We start from the raw sequence: 22,361 nt of genomic DNA, 5'->3' as shown, positions 1-22,361 counted from the left end.
CAGGCAGGCAGGCCTTCAAAGGGGGGACAGGCCTTCGAGGGGGGGTCAGGCAGGCTTTCAAGGGAGGGACAGGCCTTCAAGGGGGGGACAGGCAGGCAGGCTTTCAAGGGAGGCACAGGCCTTCAAGGGGGGGGACAGGCAGGCCTTCAAGGGGGGGATAGGTTTTCAAGGGGATCTGGCAGGCAGGCCTTCAAAGGGGGGACAGGCCTTCGAGGGGGGGTCAGGCAGGCTTTCAAGGGAGGGACAGGCCTTCAAGGGGGGGACAGGCAGGCAGGCTTTCAAGGGAGGCACAGGCCTTCAAGGGGGGGGACAGGCAGGCCTTCAAGGGGGGGATAGGTCTTCAAGGGGATCTGGCAGGCAGGCCTTCAAGGGGGGGGACAGGCAGGCAGGCCTTCAAGGGGGGTGCAGGCCTTCGGAGGGGGGGTGCAGGCCTTCGGGAGGGGATAGGCCTTCAAGGGGATCAGGCAGGCAGACCTTCAGGGGGGGACAGGCAGGCAGGCCTTCAAGGGGGGTGCAGGCCTTCGGAGGGGGGGTGCAGGCCTTCGGGGGGGATAGGCCTTCAAGGGGATCAGGCAGGCAGGCCTTCAGGGGGGGGACAAGCAGGCAGGCCTTCAAGGGGGATGCAGGCCTTCAGGGGTGGGATGCAGACCTTTAAGGGGGGGACAGGCCTTCAGGGAGGGGGGCCATGGTGTAGAAATACACTGAGGGAATGAGGGGGTTCAAAGAGACATGCATATGCCGGACTTTAGGTGGGAAGAAATAATGGGTCTGAAAATAGAGAAGAGGGAGAGATGATGGACCATAGTTTTTAGAGAGGGAAGGAACAGAAAGGGAGAGAAGTTGGACACAAGGGATGGTGTGGAGGGGGGGATAGAGATACTGGATAGGAGGGTAGTTGGGAAAAGAAAGGGAGAGATGGTGGACCCTAGGGTGGTGGGGAAGGACGGAGAGATGCTGGATGAAAGGGTAGTTAAGAAAAGATAGATCTGTGGAGGGAGACGAAAAAAGGATAGATGCCATACCTCCTGGGGAGGGAAGGGAAACGGGGAGGATAGAGATGGCAGATGGATGGTTAGCAAGAAGGAAGAAGGAGACCCTGGCAAGCAAGTTATCAGAAGACAACCAGAGCCTTGGACCAACAAGATTTGAAAAATAACCAGACAACAAAAGATAGAAAAACTAATTTTATTTTCTGTTTTGTGATTACAATATGTCATATTTGAAATGTGTATTCGGCCAGAGCTGGTGTTAGACCGCAAACGTGAGCTAGGATTTAACAGAGTGGAAAAGTCCTTTTTGTTTCTTTTTTTTATTTACACCACAGCGCCAGTGTGGTTAGGAGAAGCCAAAGAGGGGTGAAAAAGTTATAAAATAAACCCACCAGGATATTTAAAAAAAAACAAACACCCAATTGGGCAGGAAAGTTGAATCGAAAAACCAATTCAATAGGCTGAATTGAATCGAAAATTTTTTTTTTCTTGAATCGGGCAGCACTAGTTTGCACTACTGTCTTAGACTTTAGGACCTGGGATTGGAGAGAGATGACATCCTCAGTTCTTTATAATGCAAGTGAAACAAGGATTTGGTCAGACTTTTGAAGGGTCTGCAGAAGAAAAATATTGTATAGGCCGGGGACATGAGACAGCAGGAAACGGGAACTTTTCTTCCTTCTATTTTTGTGAATGGCAAGGCTGAGGATGTCAGAGAGTTCAATTAAAATATGTGCTTTATAAGAAAATACAATAATGTGTTTTATAAAGTTTATAAGCATTGCTGGCCTACCCATTGAGGTGTTCCTAATGGTGGTGGTGGTGGCGACAGCGTGTCAATGTGTTGAGAGGAAGAGGTGGTCTGGGAAATTCTGCTGAGCAAACTGGGCCCATTTCCACCCCCCATTAGTCCATTCCACTCAACTGGTTCACACACTGAGTGGGTCTTTGGGTGTTGTGCCTGGGTAGTTGTTTTGGGATCTCTTCTAGTGGTTTGTCAGTATCTCCTTGTGGTCCAAGGAAGGAAACTTTGTTAATCTTAGCATTGACCTTCAGAGTATGTTTGTAACAGCGCTGCTTGTGTGGCATTAGACAATGTAGTGATCGAAAGAAAAAAACAGATCTTTGCACATTTTTGCATTATATGGTGGGTGTATGAGGAGATTCACATTTCCTGCACAGCTAAGTCCTTGTGAAGTTACCTTGTTCTTTCTGTATTTGACATCTAGCAAGGTCTCTGTTTGGAAGGAAAGAACTAAGCTTAAAAATGAAGTGGCCAGAAGTTATGGTAAAAGCAGATAGCATTGCTGATTTTAAGAAAGGTTTGGACAAATTCCTAGAGGAAAGGTCCATAGTCTGTTATTAAGATATGGGGGAAGTGTCTGCTTGCCCTGGATCGGTGGCATGGAATGTTGCTACTCTTTGGGTTTTTTCTTTTTTTTTTTTTTTTTTTTTTTTTTTTTTTTTTTTTTTTATTTATCATTTTAATACATCCTATATATAAAGATGTTTAAAGAAATACAGAAATATTGTCTCTTAGTCATAATACAAACCAAGGATCGAAATTTAAACATTCAAAATAAATCATATAATACAGTCCACAACCTGGAGAGAAGAGACAAGATGAAATAAAAAACCCCCTCGGGAAAGGGGAAATATACAAAAGAAAAATAGAAATAAAGAAATAGAGCAGCCTGATCTTATCCTATCCAAAATAAATCAACCGCATTATTAACCTTTATCATTCGGACTGTGTAGAGATACCTTTACCTTCAAGGAAAAAACCCAATTGGGCAGGTTCGAAGAAAATATATTTACTTCCTTGATAGGAAACAAAACATTTGCAAGGAAATCGCAACTGAAAACTTGCCCCCAAAGCAATCACCTTTGGTCTATATAGCAGAAATTCTTTCCTCCTAGATTGTGTCCACCTCGAAACATCAGGAAATATATATACCCTTTCTCCCAAATATGTAATCTGCTTTAAATTAAAATATAATCTAAGCAACATCTCTTTGTCTTGAAGAAATACCAACGAGACCAATAAAGTTGTTCTTCCTTGAGTTTCAATATCAGAAGATTGCAGAATAGCGGAAACATCTAATTGAGCATTTTCATCCACTACAGCTTTTTCTTTCTGCACTTGTTTTAAGTAATAAATTCTTTGTATCGGAGGAAGACTTACTTCAGGTACATTTAAAACATTCAACATAAAGTTCTTAAACAGTTCTTGAGGAGACATAAACTTGGCAACCGGAAAATTAAGAATCCTCAAATTTAAATTCTTTTGCTGGTTCTCCAGGTTTTCAATCTTCCTCAAAATCATCATTTTATCTGTTGTTTGTTTAGAAATTAAATTCTTAGTCTCTGTTGTTTCTTTATCTAATTTTTTTAAGTCCACTTGGTGTTGCTGGGTAATAGTTTCTAGGGAACTTATCCTGGAAGTAGAATTCTGAGTTGTAGTAAGAAAATTAGAACATACCAGGTGCAAATTCTCTATCGCAGTCCAGATAGAATCCAGGGTAACAGCCTGTGGTTTCACCAACGGTCCGAGGAGGGGGATACCGGCCGGCTTTGGTACGGCTCCTGCTCCTGCGATGGAATTCTGAACTCCTACAGCCTCCCCGACGCTGGTTACCAATGGCTCCTCTCCCCCAGGACGCTGACTCTCCGACATCGGAGTCAGCGTGTCTGCTGTGTGTTTCACTTCCGGGTTCACTTCGGAGAGTGAATGAGCCTCCCCCCACACTCCGGGGGAGCCCTCTTGCCAATTCCTCTGCGACGAAGATTCTCCTGGGATGGGAGGGGTATGCGGTCCTCGTGGGCTCAGCGAGAGAGACATCTCGCTGTCCAAGCTGTGGAGTTCCCTCTCCACAGCAGCGGAGGCGCCCGACATGGAAGGAGGAACTGTGAAAGCTGTTATCACAGTTTGCCTCGGCGTCGAGAAGCCCGAGGTAGGTAGAGGAATACCCCTCGTTTTCCCTCTTCTTTTAGGCATTGAAATATAAACGTTAAAGTTGAAATAAAGGAAATTTTCCCCCAGAAGAGAGAAGTGCTCCTCTCAGCGTCCTGCTCCAGACGCCATCTTGCCCTCTCCTCTTTGGGTTTTGACCAGGTACTAATGACCTGGATTGGTTACCATGAGAATGGGCTACTGGGCATGATGGACCATTGGTCTGACCCAGTTAGGCTATTCTTATGTTATGTTCTCATCTGTAGGGGCCTTTGTTTTCACTTCTTATTTTAATGTATTTTTTTTCTGGGAACTTATCAGTATTTTTTAGAATGGGAACAAAAATGTAAGAGAATTAATGTGTGTGGAATGGGGGAGGTTTACTAATTTCTTCAGCTAAATAATTAAATCCACTTCAACCAGACATAGGAGAACTCACGCACCATTCACACACCCTCCAACCAAAATCGTCAAAAGAGAAAAAAAAAAAAAAAAAAAAACTGTTCGACAACCTCCTAACACTCGACCCCCAACTCTACAACCTATTGACCTCGACCACAGACTACAAACCTTCAAAAAAGAAATAAAAACCCTTCTATTCAAAAAACACATAAAACCGAACTAACACAATCAGAACTGTCCCAAGCATCACCTGCAACTACTCCATATGTACTTCTGATGTCATGACAATTCAGACATAATTTATGTTATGTTTGGATTAATGGTTACATATATGAGATTCAATAAAAGAAAATTTTCAGTGCCTGTTTCTATTATGACCATTTATTTTTCATGGTTATTACAAAAAATATTTTTTTACATGGGGGAGGGGTATCAAAAAATGATGGGCCCCGGGTGCCACATACCCTAGGTACGCCACTGCTGCTTGCTCAGGATTTCTTAAGTTGGTGAGGCTTGGGAATCCCTGCCAATAAATTACTTTTAATTGTAACTTTTTTGGGAGAGGAGTAGTAGAGGAAATAGATTCCTCAATGCCTAGTGCCTATTCCTCCACTTTAGTCATTTTTTTTATTTTTTATTATTTATCATTTTAATACATCCTATATGCAAAGATGTTTAAGGAAATACAGAAATATTAAACTCTCTTAGTTAATCATAATACAAACTAAGATCTTAAAAAAAAAAAAAAAAGCAACAATAACAAATCATCTAATATAGTCCACAATCTGAGGAGAAGAGACAAAATGAATAAAGCCCCTCGGGAAAGGGGACATATACAAAATGCCACCTATGTTTCTGTGTAGCAGCTAATTCTCTTGAGTAGTTGCTTTTACTCATCTTCCCTTCTTGGTTATGAGGCATGACGGGGGGCATGGTTTTCTGTTTTTCTACAGAAAAGTCCATTGTTTACAGATCACAACTTATGTCCTTAGATTATGTCATCAAAGCATTCCAGTCAGGCTTATGGGGCCTTAAACAGTTATAAGAAAACTTCTGTTTCTATCATCTGACCAAATGCTGAGCAGCTGCCTGGCCAGAACCTGGACTTTTTCAGATGACATGCTAGCATTGGTTTTGTTCTCTTATTTAAAATATTTATAACCCACACTATGTTACCATTCTAGGTGGGGATCAAATAAAACATAACACAGTATGAATTGCAAGCATAATAATAAACATAAAATTCTACTGAACCTTCTGTAAATTGGTCATAACTGTTTTTCAGCTCACTGTCTTGTATTTTCCATTTCTCAATTTCCCTAATTACTTCCACCTGGTTTCCGAAAAGAGATTGCTTTAAAAACTTTGCCTTAAAAGCTTTAGCTAAGAATGACACCATCTTCTCTTGAGTCCCTTCTAGCCAGTTGATTACCCCAAATTCAGGAATTTTTTGAATACTCTTTTACCATTGCCACTTTACTCAACAGGTCAAAAATTACAGACCTATATTACTGCTGAATGTAGACTACAAATTATATGCTAAAATCCTCTGTAAAAGACTGGAAGTGATTATTCCTTCTCTAATTCACTAAGACCAGGCTGGTTTCGTTAAAAACAGATGTGCACTCTGCCCAGTCTTCACAATCCCCGATGCTGGCTGTTTCAATGGATGCTGAGAAGGCCTTTGACCGGGTAGACTGGCCATACTTATTCACTGTATTACAATATTTTGGAGTAAATCAAAGAAAAATTATCCCTGACATCCTTTTATCCCCTTCTAGATCAGAACAATTGGTTATGTTCTCTAGATCTCAAGGAGGTTTACACTCACATCATGACAAGGTGGTCCTCCGTACTCATTCTAAATTCTTAGCTAAAGTGGTTTCAGAATTTCATCTCAACCAATCCACTATACTTCCAGTGTTTTTTCCAAGGCCTCATTCTCAGCTCATCATACCCTGGACTGTAAGCGTGCTTTAGCCTTCTACTTGGAACACACCAAACCACACAGATCTGCTCCTCAATTTTTTGTCTCCTTCCATCCAAACAAGTTGGGACATCTGATTTCTAAGCGTACCATCTCCAACTGGATGGCTGCTTGTATCTCTTTCTGCTATGCTTAGGCTGGACTGCATCTACAGAGTCGAGTCACAGCCCACAAAATCAGAGCCATGGCGGCTTCAGTAGCTTTCCTCAGATCCACTCCTATTGAGGAAATTTGCAAAGCTGCCACCTGGTCCTCAGTTCATACTTTTACCTCTCATTTTTAATTTTTTTTTTTTAATAATCTTTATTCATTTTTTAAAAACATTTTCAATAAGTGTAAACAGCATAGATTAAACATTTAACACTTTAGACATCACTTAAATTTTTATAAGATTCATACAGATCATTACCCTCCCCCAACCTAATCTTTATCCTTAAAGCAGGGATCTCAAAGTCCCTCCTTGAGGGCCACAATTCAGTCGGGTTTTCAGGATTTCCCAATGAATATACATTGAAAGCAGTGCATGCACATAGATCTCATGCATATTCATTGGGGAAATCCTGAAAACCCGACTGGATTGCGGTCCTCAAGGAGGGACTTTGAGACCCCTGCCTTAAAGTAACTATAAAATTTGATCATAAATTCAGAAATACATTATACATATTTTAAACATGTTATTCACATATGAACAATCAGACTTATTCATCAAACTTCAAAAATATCACCCTTCCTCCCTATTACCATCTGTATATATAATCAATTAAAAAACCTTATAATCCTCCCCCCTCCCTCCCACCCCTCCCTGGATGTGCATTTTATCTAACAACAAAATTCATAGCTATAATAATTCTACGAAAGACGACAATGGGCACCAAATTAATTTAAAGTTTTTAGTATTCCCTAACAAATCAGCATTCATTTTCTCATATTTGTAAAGTTGAGACGATCCCAGTTTTTCTAGTTTCATGTAATCAATTGTATAGCTGTACTAGTCATAATTAAAAAGAGACGTCTTTTATATTTATCTAGGGGATCCTTGATATGTAAAATGGTACCACAAATCACTATTTCATAAGTTAACGGAATCTCAGATTCCAAATTGATTTCCAGAAAATCAATATCCTAGGGCAATAAAATAGTAAATGATCCAATGTTCCTATGTCTAAGTGACATAGATCTAGAATTATCTAACTTATTCAATCTAACTGGGGTCCAAAAGGAACGATGTAACAAAAAGAACCAAGTTTGTTTCATAGATGCTGATGCTGTGTACCTCATCCTCCAAGACCAAATACGTGGCCATCAAGATGCAGAAATATACTGCTTAATCTCAATGCTCCAAATGTCTCTAATAGCGTTTTTGGGGTTTTTATTCATAAGTTCAGATATTAATTTATACCACTTGGCGGCTTGATGTCTGCCTGAAAACATAGGAATTGCAGGCTATAAAAATTTTTCAAGTTACGCCAGACCCTTTCTGAATAGCCTGCTTCAGTTGCAACCACTTATAAAATTGTAGTTTTGAAATACCAAATGATTGTTGTAACCGTGAAAAATCAAGCAGTTTTCCATGTGAAATAACATCCTCTAATGTTCTTATGCCTACTTGCATCCAATCTTTCCAGGCAACTTTAGAGCCGCCTATTTGTATCTTGGAGTTCAGCCATAGGGATTGACACAGAGACTGTTCTATAGGAATTTCAGTTCATTTATTGATATTTCTCAGGGTCTTCCAAGTATCCAAAATAATGTTATTATCTTTAGCATAACTGGATAGTTTAATGTCCAATACATGAGACAAACGCACTGGGGACATAATTTTCCATTCCAAAATTAACCAATCTGGATAATGTTCCATAAGGTTAGGCAGGATCCATTACATACCCTGATGCAAAATATAGGCCTGATGATACCTATAGAAATTTGGAAAATTTACCCCTCCTTCCACAATTGGTCTTTGTAGAGATACTAAAGCGATTCTAGGAGTTTTGCCCATCCAAACAAAATTAGTAAGATTACTATTCAATTTCTTGTAAAAAGATCCTTGAAAATAAATTGGTAACATTCCCATTTGATAACAAACCACAGGCAAAATCATCATTTTAACTGTTTGGACTCTCCCCCACCAAGTCAAATGTAGCAGATTCCATTGCTCACACATTTCTGTAACCTTTATCAATAAAGATTTTTCATTTACTTTCTTTGTCTCTTCCAGTGTCTTATATATCCATATTCCTAAATATTTTATACCCTCTTCTTTCCAAAGAAAGGGATACTGATCAAACAATCCTTTTTGACAATGTATATTAAGTGGAAGAATTTCTGATTTACTCCAATTTATTTTCTATCCTGAAAATTTCCCAAATTTTTCAATCAAATCCAGTATATGTGGAATAGTAGATTCAGGATTCCTCAAACGAAGCAAAATATCATCTGCATATGCAGAAACTTTGTATTCCCAACTAGCATAAGGAATACCTTGAATTTCCTCTGCTTGTTGAATAGCCAAGAGTAAAGGTTCCAATACAATATCAAACAACAGAGGAGATAAGGGACATCTTTGTCGAACTCTCCTTTTTAGACCAAAACCATCTGAGAAAGTATTATTTATATACAATCTGGCCTTAGGGGAGCTATACAAAGCTTTAATCATTTGAATAAATCCAGAACCCACCCCAAACCAATCCATTGCTTGGTACATAAAAGTCCATTCTACACGATCAAATGCCTTCTTTGCATCCAAAGAAGGCTGGATCTTCCATGGATTTTGTTAAGGTCAACATATGAAGAGCCAACCTGGTATTATGTGAAGAATGTTTGTGAGCAACAAACCCAGTTTGGTGCATACCTATAATATAAGGGAGAGCCTTAGTCAAGCGCAGAGCCAATAACTTAGGTAAAAGTTTTCCATTGTCATTTATCAGAGATATTGGCCTGTAATTTGAAACCAATAAAGGATCTTTATTTGGCTTTGGCAAAACTATAGTCAAAGATTCTGCCATAGAACCTGAAACACAGCCTTTATTCAATTGAATTTGATATAAATTTAGTAAATAAAGCAATAATGTATTTTGAAATGATTTATAAAATTCCACAATATAACCATCACCTCCTGGAGCGGATCCAACTCTAAGGGACTTCAATGCTGTCTGAATCTCTTTCAGTGTAATAGGTGCATCAAGAGATCTTTTTATATGCTCGGGAATTTTAGGACCCTCAATTAAATTCAAAAATTCTAAACCATCATGTTCTTTATTTGAATAAAGCTCAGAAGAATAAAGAGTCTTATAATATTTCAAAAATTGTTTTAATATATTATCCATTTGAGAATGAGTAACCCCATTTTCATCAGTAATAGTCGCAATATTTACTTTTTTTTGTTTTTAAATAATTAACTAGTAATCTGTGATGGGCAGGAAGGCACTCGTGCATGCGCAGTGCGGCAGACTCAAAACTTCTGAGTTTTGTCAAGCAAGTATGCTTGTGGGTGACATCATCCACGGAGCCCAGATGCGGACAGCCTCGCAGACTTGCTTGAAGAAACTCAGAAGTTTCGAGTCTGCCGTTAGTTTTTGGGTGGGTGGGACTGATGGCAGGAGGGAGTGGGAACCCTCCTGCCATAATTTTAAGCAGGGTGGGACGGGCCCAGCCAGCCAGATCAGGAGGGGTTGAGCAGGAGTAAGTTGGCATTCATCCTACCGTTAGTTTTTGGGTGGGTTGGACTGATGGCAGGAGGGACTGGGAACCCTCCTGCCATAATTTTAAGCGGCGTCGGGGCAAATTTTTTGTGGGGTTCAGTGAGAGGTGTTCAGGGCACTTGTTGGGAGGGGGGTTTCATTTTTTTTTTTTTTAAATTGGGCAGATATTTTGCATGTGTAAAACATGCAAAATATCTGCCGATTAAAAAAATTTAAAAGCCGGCAGAAGCCCTGATAACAGTGACAGGAGGCTGTTTCTCCTGTCACTACTGTCAGGGCTTTAGTTATCTGTGCAGTTGGCTGGGGGCATGCCAACGATCATCTCCGTTTGCATGCAGGCCTTTAGTGAATTTGTTGGCCTGCATGCAAATGGAAACGGATCACACATGGATTGGAGGGTTAGTGAATCTAGCCCTTTGTTGTTTCAAAATTAAAATAAACTAAGACTGAAAAAAAACCTCTATACTTTCCAGTAAGCTTTAGCTAAGAATGACACCATCTTCTCTTGAGTCCCTTCTATCCAGCTGATTACCCAAAATTCAGGAATCTTTTGTATACTCTCTTACCATTCTATTCTGGAAGTGATGTCACTAAACTAAGCTTCCTGAAACTTCAAGATATTTATTCATAAATCTGAGGACATAACCCATTGCTGAATATTAAAGTTGATGTGTTAGCTTCTCTCCTTGTATCTCTGAGATTCATGCTTGCTTTTTCCCCTCAAGTTCATTCTAGGTTTCTTGCCATTCAGATTAATTTTCTGACTTGTGACCCTTCTAAAAGATGAAGTGTCATGACAGATACTAAGAGTTGTAAAGATTTGCTTGGAGAATAGCTTTTGTTTCATAGAGAGCTGGTGTGATTTTTCAGCATCTAAGACATTGATTGCTAGATGGATTAATTATATCTCTGAGTTATACAAGAGACTTGACAAAGCTGCTGCTTATTTTCATTAGACCACTTTATGGCTATAGTTGAAGAAATTTGTAAGGCATCCTGTTCTCTCAGGGTTTCCGCAGCTGGCATTGTGCTTGAAGCAGGTTTCCAGATCTCGCTGCATCTTGTCAGGCATCCACTTGCAATTCTTTTACTATCTTTATGAAACACTAGAAGGTCAACAAGTGGCAAGGGCAAACATTAATTTAACTTCAGAAAATGTTCTATGAGTTCTAGTAAATACAATTGAAAGAGATGCAATGGTTGGTACTAGCTGGCGGAGGACTGTAATTGCTTGTCAATTTTTTTTCTTTCTATTTACTCACGTAAAGAGTTTAGACCAACCCACCTTATGTTTGTGGTCTACAGTATATGGCTTTCCAGTAGGATACGTATAAATAAGAGCAGCCTAAAGGTTGAATTTTTTAGTCATACACTGCTAATTTTCAGTTAAATATGCTCTAAGGAGTTCACAGGAGCTAAATTTTCTGTTTAGTTTGTCTATCATATAAGTTTAACCAAGGAAATGGTTAGAATGGAGAGAGAGAGAGACAATTCTTTCACAGACTAATGGTTTCCTAGTCTATTACTGCCCAAGTACATGCAGCTCAGCTGGTTCTGGTTATTACTTACCATTAATAGAAAGAAATCAGCAGGCCATATGAAGGTATAGGACAAAGATATTAGTCATTGTTTCACAATCCATCTGAATTACAGTAGAGTGGAGGAGTAGCCTAATGGCTAGTGCAGTGGATTAAGAACCTGGGGAACTGGGCTTGATTAAAAACATCACTACTCTTAGTGCAAATTCTGTTCCCCAAAACAAGAGATTACGCTTATTACTTCTTCATAATTATGTAATTTAAACCTTTGACTCAACAGTACACTGTGGATTTTAAACTTAGTAAAATCACTGCTGTACTACTGCTAGGAACATTGTAAAGGGGGAGAAAAAGCCTCAAGACTCGTTCCTGCTGCTAATTTTTTAAGCATTCAGGCTACTATATTAGAGCTACCTCATCGGCATAAAACCCCCTCCTCCAAGTATTCCTATTTAAACCAATAAATATTATTTAAAAAAAAAAAAAAAAAATTAAAATATTATTTCAAATCGTATTTGTCAATTTTAAATCTCATCAATAGTCACATTTAGAAATTAATAGAATCCAATCACTATATTCACATGCACTGGGAGCCCTACTCTGAAACTCCTAAACTGGGCCTCCCATTGCAGCTCCTTGTGACCCTGGACAAGTCACTTAACCACCCTCCATTGTCCCAGGTACATAACTTTAATTGTGAGCCCACTAGGGACAGAAAAAGTACCTGCATATAGTATATTTAAACCGCTTCGATTGTACCCACAGAAAGGCATATATCAAATCCATGATCCTTGATTTTGACCCTAGAATCATAAATAATCCTTTTATGAATGAAATGTGTAAATATTTGTAATGTATTGGTTTTGCATCATTTTATTTTTCTGCTGTTCATATGCCAGTGCAACAGTGGTATTTAATGCTGCTTGATGAAATCTAGGATATATTTTTCTCTAAATCATCACATTCAAATATTTTCTTTGCTTATTTTTTTAGCATCACCAACATCAGGCGGCCCAGGCACTTCATCTGGCAAATTCACAGCAGCAGTCTGCAATTTACCATGCTGGTCTTGCGCCAACCCCACCTTCTATGACACCGGGTTCAAATACCCAATCTCCACAAAGTAGCTTCCCAACACCACAGCAAACAGTCTTTGCTATTCATCCTTCACATGTTCAGCCTGCATATACCAACCCACCACATATGGCTCATGTACAACAGGTAAGGGAGGTTTTTGAAATAATGTTTTTATTAATGCTTGAGAGTTGTATATAATAGCACAGCATTATACAACAGAGGAAGAATACATATAGATGATAAACAGTGCTTCTGTAAGAGTAGCCATCTTCTGAGACAAAATATAGCAGCATGCATAGTATATTATTTTGTAGGTCTTCTTTAATATGGAGAAAAATATAGATGAGTCCATTCTAAGAGCTCATTGGAGTGTCATAAGATGAGTTTAAAAGTATAACCCATATAATCACATGATAAGAATGGAACAGCACATCTTTTAATACAGTTTGGAATGATAAGATACTGTTAATGCTTCAAGAAATTGCTGTTGTGATAAGCCAGTAGGGTTGAGTTAAAGTTCTGGAACTGGTGATATACAATGAAACATAAAATAGAATGCACAAGTTTCAGTAAGAACAGCTTAAACATCAGTAATATAATAGAGGTTAATGTTTAAAGGATTCAGGGTGAAAAGGCCAACTCCCACTCAGAGTCCACTAAGTTCTGAATGAAGATTAATCTTTTTACCCCAAAATTAAATGAATGAATACCGTATTTTCACATAGATAACGCGCACCCGTGTAAAACGCGCACACGGGTATAGCGCGCGGAAAACACAAATTTATGTACAGAAATTTTTATATACCGCGCACACCCGTATACCGCGCATGCTGCCCGACTCTCCCGTCGCCGCCCGACTCTCCTTTCGCCCGCCCCGACTCTCCTCTCCCCCTTGAAGTCCTGTCCCCACCCTGAAAACCTGATGCCCCCCCCGACGTCCGATTCACCACAACGCAGGACCGCTCGCACCCCCACCCCGAAGGACCGCTCGCACGCACTCCCACCCACACTCTTACCCCCACCCTGAAGGACCGCTCGCACCTCCACAGCCTCCCGACCCCCCCCCATCATGTAGAAGCTCCTACCAGTGTCCTGCTGCTTTCTCTTGGCGGTCCCGGCCCTTCCGTGAGCCCTGCACCTGCCCTGCTTCCTCTTCCAGCGGTTCGCCCTTTCTCTAACGTCAAGCCCTCTTGCCCCGCCGACTCCCCGACACGATCGGGGCAAGAGGGAGCTCAAGCCCTCTTGCCCCAGCCAACCGCTGCACCCCCGACACGATCGGGGCAAGAGGGAGCTCAAGCCCTCTTGCCCCAGCCAACCGCGGCACCCCCGACACGATCGGGGCAAGAGGGAGCCCAAGCCCTCTTGCCCCGCCGACTCCCCAACTCCCCGACAATATCGGGCCAGGAGGGAGCCCAAACCCTCCTGGCCACGGGTACCCCCTACCCCCACCCCGTACTACATTATGGGCAGGAGGGATCCCAGGCCCTCCTGCCCTCGACGCAAACCCCCCTCCCCCCAACGACCGCCCCCCCAAGAACCTCCAGCCGACCCCCCCACCCCCCTTCCCCGTACCTTTGTGTAGTTGGCCGGACAGACGGGAGCCAAACCCGCCTGTCCGGCAGGCAGCCAACGACGGAATGAGGCCGGATTGGTCCATCCATCCCAAAGCTCCGCCTATTGGTGGGGCCTAAGGCGCCTGGGCCAATCAGAATAGGCCCGGGAGCCTTAGTCCCTCCTGGGGGCGGGGCCTTGGGTACATGGTCGGGTTGGGCCCATGTGCCTCAGGCCCCGCCCCTAGGAGGGACCTAAGGCTCCCGGGCCTATTCTGATTGGCCCAGGCGCCTTAGGCCCCACCAGTAGGCGGAGCTTTGGGACGGATGGGCCAATCTGGCCTCATTCCGTTGTTGGCTGCCTGCCGGACAGGCGGGTTTGGCTCCTGTCTGTCCGGCCAACTACACAAAGGTACGGGGAAGGGGGTTGGGGGTGTCGTGGGGGTCGGCCAGGGGGGTCGCGGGTCGGCTGGGGGGGCGGTCGGAGGTTCTTGGGGGGGGCGGTCGTTGTGGGGAGGGGGGTTTGCGTCGAGGGCAGGAGGGCCTGGGATCCCTCCTGCCCGTAATGTAGTGCGGGGTGGAGGTAGGGGGTCGCCGTGGCCAGGAGGGTTTGGGCTCCCTCCTGGCCCGATATTGTCGGGGAGTTGGGGAGTCGGCGGGGCAAGAGGGCTTGGGCTCCCTCTTGCCCCGATCGTGTCGGGGGTGCCGCGGTTAGCTGGGGCAAGAGGGCTTGAGCTCCCTCTTGCCCCGATCGTGTCGGGGGTTCCGCGGTTGGCTGGGGCAAGAGGGCGGGAGTGCGGGAGTGCGTGCGAGCAGTCCTTCAGGGTGGGGATGCGGGTGCGGGTGGGAGTGCGTGCGAGCGGTCCTTCAGGATGGGGATGCGGGTGCGGATGGGAGCGCGTGCGAGCGGTCCTTCGGGGTGGGGGTGCGGGTGCGTGCGAACGGTCCTTCGGGGTGGGGGTGCGAGCGGTCCTGCGGCGGGGGGGTGTGAATCGGACGTCGGGGGGGGGGGGGGAACTATGTAAAAAAAATTTTGTACAACGCGCTCACGCGTATACCGCGCAAGGTTATGCACGGTTTGTAAAAACACGTATAACGCGCGCGTTATATGCGTGAAAATACGGTAAATATTGAGTACTAGTAAGCTCTTACCTCTGTTAGCACTTACTATTCAATCCAGCTAAGGGGTAAAAGCCTCTTCTTTAAGCATCTCTCCAGACCGTCACAGCTCACTGATGGGTAATAGCTCACCATGACCAGCAGGTGGAGACTGAGACAAAAACTTTTGGCTGTCGTACAAGTGGGCTGTGCAGTCCCACATACAATCAGTCTGCTCTCAGTCTCCAACAGGTGGAGGTGGTAAGCCTGTGCAGTCTTCCCTGGTTTAGTGTAGGCCTATTGGATTTTGTTTAGGCCTTCTTATCCTCGTCTGTGATGCTGGATTGAGCTTGGGTGACCCTTCAGGGGTCCATCCGACCTTGGGGTTCTCACACTCAATGGGCCGAATCCCTCCCCCCATTTCTCCCACCTCCCCAAAATGTTTTCACTAGAGGTGCCTCAGCTGTAAGCCTTGCCACCAATATCGGCAAGGCATATAGCTTTGAGAACCATTGGGGGTCTGTTCAATTGTCCCTTACAGTCATATTATAAAATTTAAAAAATCCTGAGGTAAATTGCATTTAATTGCTAACCGACACTTTTTTATTTTTCAGCTAGGCATGGTTTTCACAATGATCACTTTTAAATAGACAAAGTGTTCATTGTGTTCCTGCTGCAAGGTCGACGCGGCCTGTGTTTGCGATGTGCCAGCCGCCACAAAGGGGAATCCTCGTCGGCTTCGGATGCCACTGAGCAGGGTTCCCCTTCACGAGTGCTTCATGTGTTGGCAGCAGGCAGGGGGAAAGCCCACACAGGGATTTTCCCCAGCCGCCAACAGTAAGGGAAACAAATGTTTCCCTTACCGCCAATAGTGCTGAGGACTCTCTTACCGCTGCTGCTGGCTTGCATGCTTTAGTGGCTGGGGCGGTTCAGGCCTCTTTGCCACTGCAAGCCTCCGGGGAGTTTTTTCAGTGGTTTTTGCAGGAAGCTCCTCCGGTTTGTCTACAGCCTCAGGTGACCTTCCCCCTATATTGGAGAGATGGGGGCAGGTTTCTACTGGGAGTTTTACCAGAGATGGGCTAAGATCACAACGGATCAGTGGGTCCTGGAGGTGATTTGGGACAGCTATGCTCTGGAGTTTTGCCAGATCTTTTCCTCACTTCTCCTTGTCAGGCAGCTTGGAGGAAGCGGGCCTTTCATTAGACCATGCAGTAGCAGATTGTCCTCAAAGCAGTAGTTCCAGTGCCTGGCTGACTCGGAGCATCCTCTCCGATGTCAGAATTGACATCGGAAAGACTTCTTGTCGGCGGGGGGAGGTAGGATTGTAGTGGCGCGACCGGGGGAAAGGAAGGGCAGGAGGATCCGGACCTGGCCGGCTGTGCACCACCCCCACACCCCCCCACCCCCAGCCATGCACCTGGGGCGGACAGCCCCCCTCCTTGGTACGCCACTGCTAGTCGGCAGACTGATTGTAATTGGGACTGCACAACCCACTTGTATTGCAGCCAAAAGTTTGTGTCTCAGTCTCTACCTGCTGGTCATGGTGAGCTATTACCCAACAGTGAGCCGTGCTGGTCTGGAGAGACTAAAAGAAAGAAAATTAGCAGGTAAGAACCTAATTTCTCCATCTCCTCCCAGTGGACTTTGTGGATGCTTTTGGCATGAGGAGTAGGAATTTGCTGCACATGTCTGACATGGAAGCACACATTACGGAGTAAGGGATCACGGTGTTGTAAGTGCGCATGCGCGCTTAGGGTTTTATTATAGAGGATGGATGTGTGTGTGTGTTTCTCTAGCTTACTACTTTTTCCTAGGATAAAACTGTTCTAGCATTTTAATTATCTGCACTATATGTACTGTACCACTTCACTCCAAGAGACATGTATTTAGAGGGCTTATATATAAATAGTCAGAAGCTACATTTGTTAGTGTCATGTTTTACTCCTGGGTGGGGAGGATTCTGTTCACAATATTTTAGAATTCTGCAAAAGTTTGCATTTTATACTTGCCAAAATGAATATAATATAACTACTGCCTCTGAGTAGTAATTAAAAATATAAATATAATTCTTAAGGTTTTGGTGCAGATTTTTCCCCAAGAGCAAATTAATAGTGTACCATACCCAGGGCTTTTGCAAAACCATAGCACCAAGTGCGTTTTAACACTTGTCTCCACACTCTAGTGACTTACAAAAAATCCTGTGCAACAAATGAAATTTAACATGGAAGCTAACTAATGTATAGTATATGTTGGTAGCCTGATTCTCCCAAGGAGAAAAGCTAATACTACCTCAGACAGGTATTATCTTTCCATGAATAACATAGCTTGAAAACTTAAATGCTAGCTGCATTATTCATGTTGCAGAAAATGAGCTGCTTTTCATCAAATTTGACTCATGTTGTGCTACAAAAATGTGTTTTAAGGGCAAATAACATGATTTTGCCATTTAATTGAATTGTTTGGCAAAATAGTGCAATATTCTTTTAACAATCACTAAGAACTACCCATTCAAGTTTCATAACTTTTGTTCAATGTTGTATACTTACTTATGAGGAATTTAGGAAACGTCTTAAAATACACCTGTTCCTAAAGTATCTAGACAACTGATCCTCTCTTCTCTCTCCCCTCTATAGCGATTAACTTGTTCTATTGATCACTCTCGCCTCAAAAATGGATTTCCTGTCCTATTAACCCTCTTTCTTCCTCCCCTCTTAAAGTCAATCAATTTGTACCTTTGCTTAATCTTTGTAAACCGCATAGAACTTCACGGTATTGCGGTATATAAGCTGTTATTATTATTATTATTATTATACTCTTTCCATTATTACTCTATCAATAGGGACTCAAAATTGTTTTAATCTATTTGATATCAACTTTTAGAGCCCTCCATATATTTGAATAAGCTTCCTTTTATAGCACACATATTTTGCTTGACGGAGATGTACTGTACACTGGCTTTGAAGGTTTGAATCATTTTGTTAAGTAATAGACATAGCAGAATATCATTGTGTATCTGAAATTCTTGATTTAATTGTAAAACATTTAAAACTCATTTATTATATGTCTTACATTTTTTAAATATCTTATATCTGGGGGGGTCATGTGAAACAGTGAGCCAGGAAGCAGTGTTTTTCCAGAGTCCTCAGCTTGCTCTCCCCTTTGGGTTCCATACAGAGATTTTCTGCATATTATCTTCAAGTTTAATACATATGGTGGTTGGTTGGCGGTGTATATATCTATATTTTTTTTTTTAATTATTTTATTTATTTATTTTCATTTTAATGTTCTTTATTGAAACAGCAGAACATACAAAACACAACAATACAATCAAACATGATAAAATAAAATCATCCATGTTCATTCCTCATGGAGACCTAAAAGGTCCATACAAAGTCAGAAAGAAACCTATCTCCCCCAACCCCCCTCCCCAGCCCACCTCCCCCGACCTCCAGTGTCAGAAGTTAAGAAGAGAACTTCTAGCCCAGTGGGACAAGCCCTCCTAAACAGGAACCCAGATAGCCTTAAATTTCCTCTGTTGACCTGGACCGGCCCTCTTGACATCCATATATTCAAATTTAAGCACATATTTAAAACAGCTCCAGATAAGTCCAGTAAAGCAACGAAAAAGGATAAAGAAAAGACCAAGTGTTGGGGAAAGTTAAGATGGTGAAGGCTGGCAAAGATAACTCGGTGGTGAATGATACATTATTACAAAAACTGTGGTGATTGCAGCGCTGAGAATTAGAATCGGTACTTTAAATGCCAATTTTCAGTCCTTATCTGCTTTGGTAGCTGATTTTAACAACAGAGTCATTGAAATTCAGTGGAGAGTGGGAGAGGCAGAGGACTTCTTAAATGGTATGGTGGCCAAGTTAGCAAGATTAAATACTGCTGTTGAAAGCTGCATAACAAAGCTTGATAACCTAGAAATAAGGTCCCAAACGAACAATATTTGTTTGATAGACCTTCCTGAGTCTCTGAAAGACACAGAATTGTTGGGTTTCCTTGAAGACTGGCTTTCGAGAGAATTACTGCATAGTTCCCATCTCAGTCTTTAAGAATTGAGCACACACACAGAATGGGTAGGAAAATTGATGGCACTCTCAGACCTCATGTTGCGATGGCTAAAATATTGAATTTTACATTAAAAGATCAGTGTGTGAAATTATCGATTGAAGAAGGACCTGCATTACCAAATCCAGTATATCTTCATTTTTCAAGACTATTCTGTGCATGTTGCAGCTTTGAAAAGGGACTACACAGATATTTGCAAACAAATGACTGAGCATAAAGTGTAATTCACTGTGCAGTTTCATGCCAAAGCTTCATATCTTTTTCTGACACATGAGGAGGCCCACGCACAAATTGAACAATGGTTTAGGAATGCATCACATAGATACATGAGCACAACTTGGACAATACACCTGCTCATATGATTTTACTTGCTGCTGGATGGCTGATTTGGCTTTGACCCTAATGTGGATACACTGCAGTTTTTCTACCTTACTGATATTTTCTTGAATTTACTTCATTTTTGAGAAAGCACTACACTGAGAGAGCCAATTCTTAGCTATTGCTTTTCTGCTTCTTTTTTGCTTATGGAGTGGTACTTTTATATAAATCATGGATTGCTTTATTGATCTGGACTGGGTGAAATGGACTACACTTGTATGCGGTCATCTTATTTGTCTATTGCATTTTGCTCCTACCACTGTGTTTAACATTGATCTTCCTATAAGCTTATATATTACTGTAGTTATTTTATTTTTTGCTTATTTTCTTAGGGGTTTCTATAAACTATGCAAACTTAAAGGTTCATGGTTGTTTTGTGCGTCTAGGTAGCTTAACTGAGTTGGTCTTTTATTATTTATTTATTATCTCATAGATGTGTTGTTGTGTTTGGTTTGTTTTTTTTGCTTATTGTTTTTATATATCCTCCTTGCTTACATTTTTTATTAGTTATTTTATATTTTGTAGTTTTATATGGCCAGGGGAGGAATTGTGTGGACATTTGTATTTTTATGGACCTTTTCGGGTAGGGGGTGGAACATTGTTTGGGTGCATGTAACAACTTGGAGAGAAGAGAGTTGGTATTGCTTAACATAAAGGGTGTGTGTTCCATTGCCATTTGAAGGGTATGGGGAGTTATTTAAAAGGCATATCTGATACAGATGTAATGTTGGAAGTATTGCCTGGGCACTCTGGCAGCTCAGTAAAGTTACATCTCCTGCATTATCACCTCATACAATCTCTCTATCTGTTTTGATGCTTGGGACCAGTATGAGAGTAAGGTCTTGGAATGTTTCAGAAATTAACTCCCTTATCAAACAATTAAAAATACTACAGACGTTGGCTAGGCATAAGATTGGTATTTGTAGGACTTCAGAAAACTAAATTATCTGATGATGAAATTCAGAAGTTGAAATCTTTGAGGGAAGAAGCAGAAAAATTAACATCCATGGAAGTGAGCCTTGATGATGTACACAGGCAGATAGAAAAACTTAAAACTGACAAATCCCCGGGTCCGGACGGAATCCATCCCAGGGTCCTGAAGGAATTAAAGGAGGAGATAGCGGAACTACTGCAGCAAATTTGCAACCTATCCTTGAAAACAGGCATGATCCCGGAGGATTGGAAGATAGCCAATGTCACGCCCATCTTTAAAAAGGGATCAAGAGGTGACCCGGGAAACTACAGACCAGTGAGTTTGACCTCGGTTCCGGGGAAACTGGCGGAAGCACTGATTAAAGAACACATCGATGAACATCTGGAAAGAAACGAACTTTTGAAAACAACCCAACATGGTTTCTGCAGGGGGAGATCGTGCCTAACGAACTTATTGCACTTCTTCGAAGGAATTAACAAACGGATGGACAGAGGAGACCCCATAGACATCATATACCTTGATTTCCAAAAAGCCTTTGACAAGGTGCCTCACGAACGTCTACTCCGGAAACTGAAGAACCATGGAGTGGACGGAGACGTACATAGATGGATCAGAAACTGGTTGGTGGGTAGGAAACAGAGGGTAGGGGTGAAGGGCCACTACTCGGACTGGATGGGGGTCACGAGTGGTGTTCCGCAGGGCTCAGTGCTCGGGCCGCTGCTATTTAATATATTCATAAATGATCTAGAAACAGGCACGAAGTGTGAGATAATAAAATTTGCGGACGATACAAAACTATTTAGTGGAGCTGGGACTAAAGAGGAATGCGAAGAATTGCAAAGGGACTTGAACAAATTGGGGGAATGGGCGGCGAGATGGCAGATGAAGTTCAACGTTGAGAAATGTAAAGTATTGCATGTTGGAAACAGAAACCCGAGGTACAACTATACGATGGGAGGGATATTATTGAATGAGAGCAACCAAGAAAGGGACTTGGGGGTAATGATGGACATGACAATGAAGCCGACGGCACAGTGCGCAACAGCCGCTAAAAAAGCAAATAGAATGCTAGGCATAATCAAGAAGGGTATTACAACAAGGACAAAAGAAGTTATCCTGCCATTGTATCGGGCGATGGTGCGCCCGCATCTGGAATACTGCGTCCAATATTGGTCTCCGTACCTTAGGAAGGATATGGCGTTACTTGAGAGGGTTCAGAGGAGAGCGACACGCTTGATAAAAGGGATGGAAAACCTCTCATACGCTGAGAGATTGGAGAAACTGGGTCTCTTTTCCCTGGAGAAGAGGAGACTTAGAGGGGATATGATAGAGACTTATAAGATCATGAAGGGCATAGAGAGAGTAGAGAAGGACAGATTCTTCAAACTTTCAAAAAATAAAAGAACAAGAGGACACTTGGAAAAGTTGAAAGGGGACAGATTTAAAACGAATGCTAGGAAGTTCTTCTTTACCCAACGAGTGGTGGACACCTGGAATGCGCTTCCAGAGGGAGTAATAGGGCAGGGTACAGTACAGGGGTTTAAGAAAGGATTGGACAATTTCCTGCTGGAAAAGGGGATAGAGGGGTATAAATAGAGGATTACTGCACAGGTCCTGGACCTGTTGGGCCGCCGCGTGAGCGGACTGCTGGGCATGATGGACCTCAGGTCTGACCCAGCAGAG

General features: G+C 42.5%; 1 protein-coding gene across 15 annotated transcripts in view; it reads left to right on the top strand.

Moving 5' to 3' along the window:
* The window catches only part of ATXN2 (ataxin 2), a 735,162-nt gene that overhangs the window by 697,334 nt on the left and 15,467 nt on the right, over window positions 1-22,361 (top strand). For all 15 annotated transcript variants that reach the window (XM_033955181.1, XM_033955177.1, XM_033955169.1 and 12 more), the window contains one exon: window positions 12,561-12,788. In XM_033955181.1, coding sequence (XP_033811072.1) covers window positions 12,561-12,788 — 228 coding nt within the window. The remainder of the gene's footprint in view (window positions 1-12,560; window positions 12,789-22,361) is intronic.

This window comes from Geotrypetes seraphini, chromosome 8 (assembly GCF_902459505.1).
Source record: "Geotrypetes seraphini chromosome 8, aGeoSer1.1, whole genome shotgun sequence".
In the NCBI taxonomy this organism is placed as follows: domain Eukaryota; kingdom Metazoa; phylum Chordata; class Amphibia; order Gymnophiona; family Dermophiidae; genus Geotrypetes; species Geotrypetes seraphini.
Note: the sequence above shows the minus strand (reverse complement) of the source record. Positions and strands in the feature narration are given on the sequence as shown.